A 12,111-nucleotide genomic window follows, 5' to 3' on the forward strand; every position below is an offset into this window, starting at 1 on the left:
GTAAGTGGTGATGTTAAACGTCCCGAATTTGATAATTATACCATGGCTATGTAAAAGAACATCCTTTTCCTAGAAGACACACCCTTTGTGTATGTGTGTACAGAAAGAGCAAAAGCAAATGAGGCTAATGTTAACGATGGGGGAATTTAGGTGAAAGACCCTAAGGGAGGTTGACTAAACTGAACTTTCCTCGATGGTGGAAACTTTTATTCAAAAAAGAGGTTTAAAAAAATAATAGTTCTTTAGTTTTATTGTAACATAGTTATTGTATTTTCTGGCAAAAAGGTACATCTAAATGCTTGATCCTTTGGCATATAGCTTAAGTGGTAGCCCTCAAATAATCTAAAGCAGAAAAAGTTTGGGCAAACACAGAAGCCTGCAACCACATTTATTAGAAAAATATTATCATTTGGAAATTCCTTTCTTTAAAGGCTAAAGACTTGCTCCAGGGCATTGTTCTTTCTGTTTTCATCAAATTTCCTTTCACATGGCGCAAGTCCCAGCTCTCTGGATGCTCACAGGCCAAGGGACAGTCCATTGTCACCACAAATCCAACCGAACACACGGCAAGTCACGAGGCAGCACTGTGAAGCCGGCCTATTGTTTCCATCCAGAAGGTTCTGGAGACAACACAGCTGGGAACAAGACACCAGAGCTACTCAGCAGTCACAACAGCCATCCGGTTTGCCTGCAGGAGCTCGCACCTCACCTTTTCTTCACAAACTTCTTTCTGGAAGCATTGGGATTTAAACGTCTCCTCCCAGCTCCTAGGGTGCTGTCCCGGACCTGCAGGGTAGCCGACCTGCTGGAGATGTCATTCTCAGCAAAGGGGGAGACCCCGGCTATGTAGTTAGGGGCAAACACATTGGTTTTCTGCCTGGCCTTTTGGGAGAGTCGCAGCTGAGGGAAGCGCTGATCCTCGGTGAGATGGGGGTTGATGGCATATTTGCCACCTTTAGGAGCAGGAAGTGAGTACTGCAAAGATGAGGAAAGGCCGTTAGAAGAACAGGGATCCACAGTCATGGCAGATGGCAATAATGGACAGTAATTTCCTGCCTGCTACGTGCCAAGCGTGTGACACGCTCCTCTTACTTGATTCTCACTTCAACTCACAGGTAAGAAACCAAACACAGTATTTTGAGTATATCTTCAGCTAAGGACAAAAATGAATTATGTACAGACATAGAACTCTAATAAGCAGGTATGCTTTCAAGTGGTATGGGTTAGCAATTCTGAAATGACAAGGTATATTCTAGGGTTGAGCAAATAACTACTAAGGGAAACAGTGTTAAGGGTGTTATGAATGTGGAAAGAGGGTGGGCTAGGATGCACTCTGGTGTCGGGCTGAAACTGAGGGTATAAATGTATGGTTTTTAACACAGATACAGAAATACAAAATATTCGAGTGTGTATTTACACACATGTATATATTTCCTACCTTTGTCCACTGAGGGCCAAGAAATAATGACACTCCATGACAATGAGCACACCCCCAGTGCCCAGATTTTTGCTTCTAAGAAACATTCTCCATTAAAAATAACCAGCAGTCCTAAGAGAAATGGCTGATCCTAGGGCAGGGGCAGGAGAAGGCTAAGAGTCTAGGAACATCTTGCTGTGCCAGAAAATAAGAAGTGTTCAAATAACTGGGACACGTCAAAAGGACACAAGAGCTGGCTTGAAGTGGATCCCACTGGCCAAGCATAGAACAATTTGAATCTCAAAATAATGATGGTAACCACTGGGCATGGTGGCTCACACCTGTAATCCCAGTACTCTGGGAGGCCAAGGGGGGAGGATCACTTAAGGTCAAGAGTTTGAGACCAGCCTGAGTGACCCCATCTCTAGTAAAAATAGAAAAATTAGCCAAGATGTGGTGGCATGTGCCTGAAGTCCCAGCTACTCGGGAGGCTGAGGCAGGAGGACTGCTTGAGCCCAGGAGTTTGAGGTTGCTGTGAACTAGCATGTGAACTAGCATGATGCCACCGCATTCTGTCCAGAGCGACAGAGCAAGACAGTCTCAAGGAAAAAAAAGAAAAGATTAACACTGGAAAAGCCAGATGAAGGGTAAATAGGAATTCTTTGCATAATTTTTTGCAATTTTTCTATAAACTGAAAGTTATTTCAAAATACAAAAGTTAAAAAAACTCTTCTCATGCCATTTGTGGCCCACTTACCGCTTGGGGAAACCAGTGCCACTCACATGTCCCTCAATCCTTCTCTCTCGAATCAGTGAAACAAATCCCCAACTGCTGTACATCCAGCCCCGGCCTCTCTTCCGGGCTAAGCGTTCCTGCGATCCTGCCCATCCTTCAACTCCTGCACAAATCTCACCTCCACCACATTCCAAATGATCTCCCCCTTCATGACACCCCACACACATAGTTCTTAGCATTTACTGCTGGCAATTACCAGTTATTTCTCATGGGATCAGCAGCTCCAGAAACTCACGAGGGGGCCTTGTAGTACACTCTCCCCCATCTGCCTTGTGCCTTAGTCACCAGCTTTCAATATTCCCATCTTGCAGACACAACTAGGTTTTTGTCCTCTCTGTTCGTTTCAATTGTGGAATTGTGGTGGTATGAGGGGAACAAGAGACGCGCTACTTACCCGGAGGCCCCGAGGATTCAGCACCTTGGGGTTGCGGGAAAAGTGCATATGCAGGGTGCCATCGTCACTGATGGTCACAGACACTTTCTTCAGGGTCTTGTTCCCACAATGTGAACAGAACACTCGGCCCATGTCAGATGTTGTCCTGGGAGATACAAAGGACATGCTTAGTGTTGGGGCCACAGGCGGCAACCCCTTACCCAAAACACAAGGCAAGTCACAGGCGAGGGAAAAAGAAAACCAGGAAAGGCTGAACCACACCACACTCGTCACAGAAATAAGGCCGCCGGCCTCATGCCGAAAATGTAACCAACTGCTGCCCTCCTCTGGGGGAGAAGGTAATACAAGAAGCGAATAAGCAGGAGGGAAAAATGAGTAGGATATTGTTAATTATTAAACAGTAATGAACTCTCACTGAACATGGCCAGGCACTATTCTACACATTTAACATCTCAGCAATCTTGTGAGATTGGAACTATCTCCATTTTACAGATAAGGAAACCGACGCAAGTTAAGGCAGCTTGCTCAGGGTCACACAGCTCCAATGTGCCAGATGTACTCAGGTACTGGCTCCAGAATCAATGCTTTTAACATCACTGTACTTTCTCAAGGAGCACATTATTACAGCTCTACCTTGTCCCCAAATGTCAGCCGGAATGTTGACCCAGGAGGTGCCTCTGTGGGTGGCAAGAACATACTAATGAATTACACAGGAAACACGACAAAACTTGCCACGGCTGAACTGAGTGTGGGTTTTGAAGGCAGACTCTGAGACCTTGCCTCTCTCCTACCTGCTCAAACCCTCATGGGGGACCCCACACAGAAAAATGCTGCTACCATCAAGGACCAAACAGTCGCCTTGGTTCCTGTTCTTCAGGAGTCCTCCATCCACTCCCAAGTCAGGAGACTACAGCTGTGTGTGGAGCAGCTGGAGAAGCCAAACCTCTTATTTTCGAGTCTCCTGAGTGTGAACTAAGTACCTCTAAGCAGGTGCTACATTAATTATTCTGTACAAAAAAATTGTGCAGGCCAGGCGTGGTGTCTCACGCCTGTAATCCTAGCATTCTGGGAGGCCGAGGTGGAGGATTACTCGAGGTCAGGAGTTTGAGACCAGCCTAAACAAGAGTAAGACCCTAAAAAATAGAAATTAACCAGACAACTAAAAATATATATAGAAAAAATTAGCGGGGCATGGTGGTGAATGCCTATAGTCCCAGCTACTTGGGAGGCTGAGGCAGTAGGATTGCTTGAGCCCAGGTGTTTGACGTTGCTGTGAGCTAGGCTGACGCCACGGCACTCTGGCCTGGGCAACAGAGCGAGACTCTGTCTCAAAAAAAACCCGTGCAGCCACTGGGGCTAGCCACACGAGAAAGGAGAACATTTCCAGGTGTTTCTATGAATGCATGTTAATTTGGGAAATTAGGACTTTTGTAAGAAAGGACAATGGGGGAAATGAAATATGAAGCAAGGAGCTTTACTGTCAAATGAGCCTAAAACAGGAAAATTACATTAAGATTCAGAAGAATGCACAGGCAGCTCTGAGGAAAGGCTAATTAAATCACCCAAAGAGCTAGAGAGAGTGGTGGCGTGAATGACTGGTTATTTTTAAGCCTTCAGGGGAACAAAGCTCCACCCAGGCAACTCTACCCTCAGTGGAACAGCTCTGGGTACCCAGCGAGCAACACCTTGATGCTTCATGAACGTTCCACACAGCCCTCTCCAATAAGGGCTCCACCAGACGACCTACATGATGGCCACCAAATCGAGACCGAGTCTGTGGGATGGCTGAAAGCCACCCCAGTACAATTCCTCAGGGCCACACTTCACCAACGAGACTATAGTACATAAAGTCTCTTCTACTCCAACCAGAGGGTCTCCAGGATCTCAGAGGCCTCCCCACAGAACACCAGTGCCCACCACAAGAAGGACCAATTCAAGAGTCAGAGAAGAAGTGGAGAGAAGAGAGCAGTTAACACGTAACAGTTCACCCAAAGGAACTCCTGGCTTCCTATGTGCCAGATACTGCACTAAGTTCCTAAGGATTCATCTTCCTACTTCCTCACAACCACCTTCTCCATTTTATTTAAGAAGAATGTGAAGCACAGAGAAGTTAACCAACTTCTGTAAAATGACACAGGCGGAAGACAGAATCTGGATTTGAACCCATGTACTCTGCATCCAGTTTACTTTCTTTCTTTTTTTGGTCAATAGAAAATTCCCAGCATAACACAGACAGAAGAACACAATGAATCGCCATGTCTAGCTTCAACAACTATCAATTCATGGCAAATCTTGTTTCATCTTTTCGCCCAACCACTCCTTCCACTGTGCATTACATCAAAGCAAATCCCAGACTCATTCCATGCACAAACATTTCAGTAAGTATCTTTAAAGAATGAGGGTTCTTTGTTCCAGAACCCAGGTCCTTAACCCAATGCTGCTGAAGTAAGGTGGGAAGTCACATTCAACCTTGTCCCAGGGGTTTCAGTACCCAGGTAGAGGCATAACCTGGCCTGCACAGCAATTATGAAGTAGAAGAAAACATATATATAATATAATGCAGGGCTCTCTTTCAAGAAGCCTGTAGGAGGCTGGGGGTGGTGGCTCATGTCTGTAATCCTCACACTCTGGGAGGCCAAGGTGGGAGGATCGCTTGAGCTCAGAAGTTCCAGACCAGCGTGACCGAGAGCAAGACCCTGTCTCCACAAAAAAATTGAAAAATTAGCTAGGTGTGGTGGCACATGCCTATAGTCTCAGCTACTCAGAAGGCTGAGGCAGGAGGATTATTTGAGCCTGGGAGTGTGAAGTTGCAGTGAGCTGTGATGACGCCACTTGCACTCTAGCCAGGGCAAGAGTGAGACTCTGTGTCAAAAAAAAAAGTCCACAGAAGGGAGAAGAAGAGAGTGTTCAAGAGGGGTAACAGGTGCCGATTATGAGCCCACGTACCTGAAACAGCCGTGGCAGCGCAAGATGTAGCTCCGGGCCTCGCGGATCAGCATGCCATTCACTGCCAGCACATGCAGCCCCATCTGCAGCAGAACATTCTACAACCAACAAGTTAAAGAACTGAACTAAGTCTTACTTCTGTAATCACAGTTAAGGGAACGTTGCAAACCTCACTGTGGCCCACAATCCTTGGCTTTTTTTGCTAAGGAAAGTCCATCTTGGGATGCCTCTCAAGATCTGTCAGTGATGACAAGGACCCAGGTTTCCTTTTTTTTGAGACACAGTCTCACTTTGTTGCCCAGGCTAGAGTGAGTGCTGTGGCATCAGCCTAGCTCACAGCAACCTCAAACTCCTGGGCTCAAGTGATCCTTCTGTCTCAGCCTTCCAAGTAGCTGGAACTACAGGCATGTGCCACCATGCCCGGCTAATTTTTTCTATATATTTTTAGTTGGCCAATTAATTTCTTTCTATTTTTTTTTTTTTTTTGAGACAGAGTCTCGCTTTGTTGCCTAGGCTAGAGTGAGTGCCATGGCGTCAGCCTAGCTCACAGCAACCTCAAACTCCTGGGCTCAAGCGATCCTACTGCCTCAGCCTCCCAAGTAGCTGGGACTACAGGCATTCGCCACCATGCCCGGCTAATTTTTTTTTTATATATATTAGTTGGCCAATTAGTTTCTTTCTATTTATAGTAGAGACGGGGTCTCGCTCTTGCTCAGGCTGGTTTCGAACTCCCGACCTCGAGCAATCCACCCGCCTCAGCCTCCCAGAGAGCTAGGATTACAGGCGTGAGCCACCACGCCCGGCAATTTCTTTCTATTTTTAGTAGAGACAGGGTCTTGTACTTGCTCAGGCTGGTTTCAAACTCCTGACCTTGAGTGATCCACCCGCCTTGGCCTACCAGAGTGCTAGGATTACAGGCGTGAGCCACCGCGCCCGGCCCCAGGTTTCTTTCTAATACCCAGTCCTGGGGACTGTGCCCATCATTTCACAAGAGCTGTCATTAGCAATCTCTCTTGACAGAAACAACATTTGTTTTGTCAGGGGTGAATATATTCATTTCTGGGCTGGAAATCCTCTCTAACTTCTCCAACTACCTAATTGAGCATAGAATGTTATATACACTGAAAGAAAAGTACCAACAGATCATGAATAATAAACATTAAACACTTAATATACCATATAAATCTTGTTACCATATCATATGATTGTCTAGTCTCCAAGCAAAACTGAAAATTACCAAAGAGAATAGTTTCTAGAGCCAGGAAAGCAGCTCTGCACACACCCCAAACCTCAGTAGGACCGCACCGATGTCATGTGTGACATAAAGCCCATGACCAGTCCCTGCCTGCCCCACCCACCTGCATGGCGAAGTCTGTAGTCACACAGCCGACCCGCACGTCCTTCGGGACGTCGCACTGCTCTAGCTCCTGCTGGATCTGCTTGATGTTGCTGGGGGTTATCCACCCACCCTCATCATCATCGCTGTCTTCGCCTTTTCTCTCTTCAAGCCCATTTTCTTCCTCCTCCTCCTCACTTGGAACATCCTCACCTCTGTCAATCTGAAACACCAACAGAATTCACAAGTTCCTAGCCCACCAGAGCGGCAGGGGAGAAGCTACAGTGCTGCCATAAGATCAGAAGTTAGCGCCTTACCAGCAGTTCCTGTAGTTCATGATCGATATTTGGCAGTGGGTTTCTCCAGAACGTGAAGGAATTGAATTCTAGGTCCTCAGGCTCACCGGCTGGGTGTGCTTTTTCCACTGTGTCTTTTGGGGATTTAGGCTGAAAATTAAAAAAATAAAATAAAAACCTGAAAAGTGAGAAGGTTACAAATGAAATCACATGTGACACAGAAGTCAGGCAAGATACGGCAGGACAAACTATGATATTCATCCAGGTAAATTTGGTTCACTGTAAACACACAACTTGGAGAGACGTGACATGTAGCAGAAAAGAACATCAAGAGCCCAGCTTGTCTAACGAATTACCTTGGAGGGCAGATGGAAACCAGAAATGTGCAGAGGAGTTTCTGGGTGCTGAATCGATGAGGTCACTTTAACCTTAAAAAAAAAAAAGTGACAGTCCTGAGCAACAAAATATAGTTTGAAAATTCAGCATGGAAGAGTAATTTAAAAAATAAAAAACGGCCGGGCGCGGTGGCTCACGCCTGTAATCCTAGCACTCTGGGAGGCCGAGGCGGGCGGATTGCTCGAGGTCAGGAGTTCAAAACCAGCCTGAGCAAGACCCCGTCTCTACCAAAATATAGAAAGAAATTAATTGACTAACTAAAAATATATATACAAAAAAAATTAGCCGGGCATGGTGGCGCATGCCTGTAGTCCCAGCTACTAGGGAGGCTGAGGCAGTAGGATCGCTGAGCCCAGGAGATTGAGGTTGCTGTGAGCCAGGCTGACGCCACGGCACTCACTCTAGCCTGGGCAAGAAAGTGAGACTCTGTCTCAAAAAAATAAAAAAAAAAAATAAAAAAAATAAAAAACATTTAACCCTGATTACTGAAATCAAAGATATCCAATGTTCAGAAAAGTTGAAAAATATAAAAAAAATATATATAAATTCAGTCATCCCAATGCCACTAAATAACCACTTCAGATATTTGGTTTTTGCCAAATATGGTTTTATCCATATAGCTGTCATGAACATTAATATCTGTAAAACCCAGAAGTATTTTTGATTATATCTTTAGGATAAATATCTAAGAATGGAACTGCTGGGTCTAAGGATATGCTGTTTTAAAGCTTTTGATACAAATAACTATTGCCAAAAAGGCTGCAGAAAAGGGCAATTTTTAGAAGTCATGGGCTGATGGGTACAAATAGAAAACCAACTTCCAGGTACCCTAGGTTCAGGTAGGCACAGAGTCAAAGCTTATATAAAATTATTCCATCTACTATCTGATAACATGCAAAAGTCTGCATTTTAGAATTTTATACTTTTTGGATTAGAGGACTCTAAACCTGGTTGAAAAAAAATGAGGACAGTTCTGAGTGGTACAAGAATGTGAGCTCACCAGTGCTGATGACAAACTATAGTGAAAGGAGATCAAGTCATTCTTTGTTAACATTATTTGAAATGAATTATTATTAAGTTAATTATTTGGCTTCCAAAATCCTGTGGACTAGAAACAGCTAACGGGACCCAGGCACAAATCCATCAGTCTCTTCAGCCTACCCAAGGTGGGCAAGTCCCTAGAGCACAATAGGAACCCAGAGTTTTAAAGATAGCAAGGATTGAGGCCGGGCGCGGTGGCTCACGCCTGTAATCCTAGCACTCTGGGAGGCCGAGGCGGGCGGATTGCTCAAGGTCAGGAGTTCAAAACCAGCCTGAGCGAGACCCCGTCTCTACCATAAAAATAGAAAGAAATTAATTGGCCAACTAATATATATATATATATAAATCAGCCGGGCATGGTGGCGAATGCCTGTAGTCCCAGCTACTCGGGAGGCTGAGGCAGGAGGATCGCTTGAGCCCAGGAGTTTGAGGTTGCTGTGAGCTAGGCTGACGCCACGGCACTCACTCTAGCCTAGGCAACAAAGCGAGACTCTGTCTCAAAAAAAAAAAAAAAAAAAAAAAAATAAAGATAGCAAGGATTGAAAAAAATTGTAAGCACTTAGTGTTCCTTCCTTTTCTACTTTCAGAAAGAATTCTATTATAAAAAAAGAATACAGGCTGGGTGTGGGCTCACGCCTGTAATTCCAACACTTTATAAGTCTGAGGCAGGAGGATTGCTTGAAGCCAGGAGGTGTTTGAGGTTGCAGAGAGCTATGATGATGCCATTGGACTCTAGCCAGGCAACAGAGTGAGACCCTGCCTCTAAATAAATATAGATTTTTACATTTTTCAAATTTGAGCAACTCTTCCCGAAAACCCACAGAAACACATTTGCTAATTATAATGGATGAACCTTATTCGCATTCTGACCCAAACAAACTTTTTTTTTTTTTTTGAGAGTCTCATTCTGTTGCCTGGGCTAGAGTGCCGTGGCGTCAGCCTAGCTCACAGCAATCTCAAACTCCTGGGCTCAAGTGATCCTCCTGCTTCAGCCTCCAGAGTAGCTTGGGACTACAGACACGTGCCACCATGCCTGGCTAATTTTTTCTATGTATTTTCCGTTGGCCAATTAATTTCTATTTTTTTTTTTTTTTTTAGCAGAGAAAGGGTCTCACTCTTGCTCAAGCTGGTTTTGAACTCCTGACCTTGAGTGATCCTCCTGCCTCGGCCTCCCTGAGTACTAGGGTTATAGGCATGAGCCACTGCGCCTGGCCCAAACAAATTCCTAATAAAATTTACAAAATAATTGGGAATTGTGAACACTGATTGGATATTTGATGGTATCAGAGATTACTGCTAATTTTGTGTAGGTATAATAATAATGCCTTTGAGGTTATTTTTTTAAAGAGTCCTTATGGGGCAGTGGGGCAGTATAGGAGAAAACAGACCGGCTGTGAGATGATAACAGTGGGAGGTGGAATGATGGGGATTACTGGGCTCATCACACTATTCTCCCTACTTTTATATAGCGGATAGTTTCCCTAAGGTTTTAAAAAACCAACCCGCTTAATTTACCTTTTCTGGTTCTTGTTTTAGGTGAGATACCCCAACAAACTCTGCTTCCAACTGGTAGGTGAGTGCCAGCACTTGGATATCTGTGGCAGAGAGACTGGGATAGTCTCCAGTTTTCTTTGAAAACTCAGTCACTGTAAACAAAAGATTTCCAGTCTCAGTTAGAGGCACAAAGCCACATGACCTAGGATAAATCCATTGGAAGTTATCAAAGAATTTAGAAAGGATCAGCATCCCATGAAAAACCTTAACACTTTCATCCATTTTCTGATCTTTTTTCTACTCATAGTTGAGAAATTTATGCTCCACCACAATGATTCATGTCAGTAGGAGCAGAAGAAGCAGAACAAAGTTAACAGAAAGTCATTGAAAGGTAGCACAATGATGAGCGTTCCTTATTTAAGCTTTGGTATTACATTAGAAGCTCTAGTTTCTTCCAGCTCTAAAATTCTTTGATTGTAAGTATAACAATGTAGATTAACAGGATAGATAATCACATTCCAAAATGGAATAGAAAGTTAATTCAACAGGTTGAATATGCCATTTCCAAAATGCTTGGGACCAGAAATATTTCAGATTTCAGGTATTTTTAGATTTCAGACTATTTGCATATGTATAATGAGGTGTCTTGGGGATGGGATCCAGGTCTAGACACAAAAGTCATTTATGCTTTATATACGCTTTATATATAGATATAGCCTGAAGGTAATTTTACATGCTTTTAAAAAAGAGACTAGGTCTTGCTGTGTTGCCCAGGCTGGTCTTGAACTCCTGGGCTCAGGAGATCCTCCTGCCTCAGCATCCCAAGTAGGTGGGACTACAGGCACGCACCACTGTGCCTGGCAGAGGAGTTGTACTGAGGTAATTTTATACAATAATTTCAATAATTTTCATGCACAAAATTGAGTTGTAGAAACTTACGGTGTCATGTCTGCACTTAAAAAGTTTCGGATTTTGGAGCATTTTGGATTCAGAATTTTTAGATCAGGGATGCTGAGCCTATAATTATAGTCTATGAAGAAATAAAAATATTGAGATGTTTGTAACAAATAATGAACAATTAAAAAAAATACATCAAGCCGGGCGCGGTGGCTCACGCCTGTAATCCTAGCTCTCTGGGAGGCTGAGGCGGGCGGATTGCTCAAGGTCAGGAGTTCAAAACCAGCCTGAGCAAGAGCGAGACCCCGTCTCTACTATAAATAGAAAGAAACTAATTGGCCAACTGATATATATATAAAAAATTAGCCGGGCATGGTGGCGCATGCCTGTAGTCCCAGCTACTCGGGAGGCTGAGACAGAAGGATCGCTCGAGCCCAGGAGTTTGAGGTTGCTGTGAGCTAGGCTGACGCCACGGCACTCACTCTAGCCTGGGCAACAAAGCGAGACTCTGTCTCAAAAAAAAAAAAAAAAAAAAAAAAAAAACATCAGCCTCATGTGGTGGCTCTTGCCTATAATCCTAGCACTTTGGGAGGCTGAATCAGGAGGACTGCATGAGGCCAGGAGTTCAAGACCAGCCTGTTCAACATAGTGAGAGCCTGTCTCTACAAAAAATAGAAAAATTAGCCTGTGTGGTGTTGCATACCTGTAGTCCCAGCTGCTTGAGAAGCTGAGATGGGAGGATTGCTTGAGCCCAGGTGTTTTGGGTTGCAGTGAAGTATGACAACACTGCCCTCTAGCCTGGGCAACAGAGCAAGACCTTGTCTCAAAACCAACAAAAAAATCAACAAAAAATCTCACTATGCTTAATATATAGTAAATGCCAGCTGTCATTATTATTATTCTCCTGAGACACGGACAATAAACACTTGAAGTTTCCTGACATTAACAGAAAGATGCTTTCTACTACATTGGCACAAGGAATAATAAAGACACTACTCACATTTCCTAAAAAACAGACATGAGTTAGCAGCAGCCACAATTTACTGTGGACTTACACTGTGTATGAGGCACTGTTTTAAAAGCTTTACACATTAATTT

General features: G+C 44.2%; 1 protein-coding gene across 1 annotated transcript in view; it reads right to left on the minus strand.

The window, feature by feature from the left end:
- Nucleotides 1-357: 357 nt before the first annotated feature.
- NOB1 (NIN1 (RPN12) binding protein 1 homolog) overlaps nt 358-12,111 on the minus strand; it is a 153,113-nt gene continuing 141,359 nt past the window's right edge. Inside the window, exons 4-10 of the mRNA XM_075995761.1 lie at nt 10,138-10,268; nt 7,542-7,613; nt 7,207-7,335; nt 6,912-7,112; nt 5,554-5,651; nt 2,608-2,752; nt 358-975 (exon numbers count right to left, since the gene is read on the minus strand). Coding sequence (XP_075851876.1) covers nt 706-975; nt 2,608-2,752; nt 5,554-5,651; nt 6,912-7,112; nt 7,207-7,335; nt 7,542-7,613; nt 10,138-10,268 — 1,046 coding nt within the window. The 3' untranslated portion in view covers nt 358-705. The remainder of the gene's footprint in view (nt 976-2,607; nt 2,753-5,553; nt 5,652-6,911; nt 7,113-7,206; nt 7,336-7,541; nt 7,614-10,137; nt 10,269-12,111) is intronic.

This window comes from Microcebus murinus, chromosome 20, assembly GCF_040939455.1.
Source record: "Microcebus murinus isolate Inina chromosome 20, M.murinus_Inina_mat1.0, whole genome shotgun sequence".
Taxonomy (NCBI): domain Eukaryota; kingdom Metazoa; phylum Chordata; class Mammalia; order Primates; family Cheirogaleidae; genus Microcebus; species Microcebus murinus.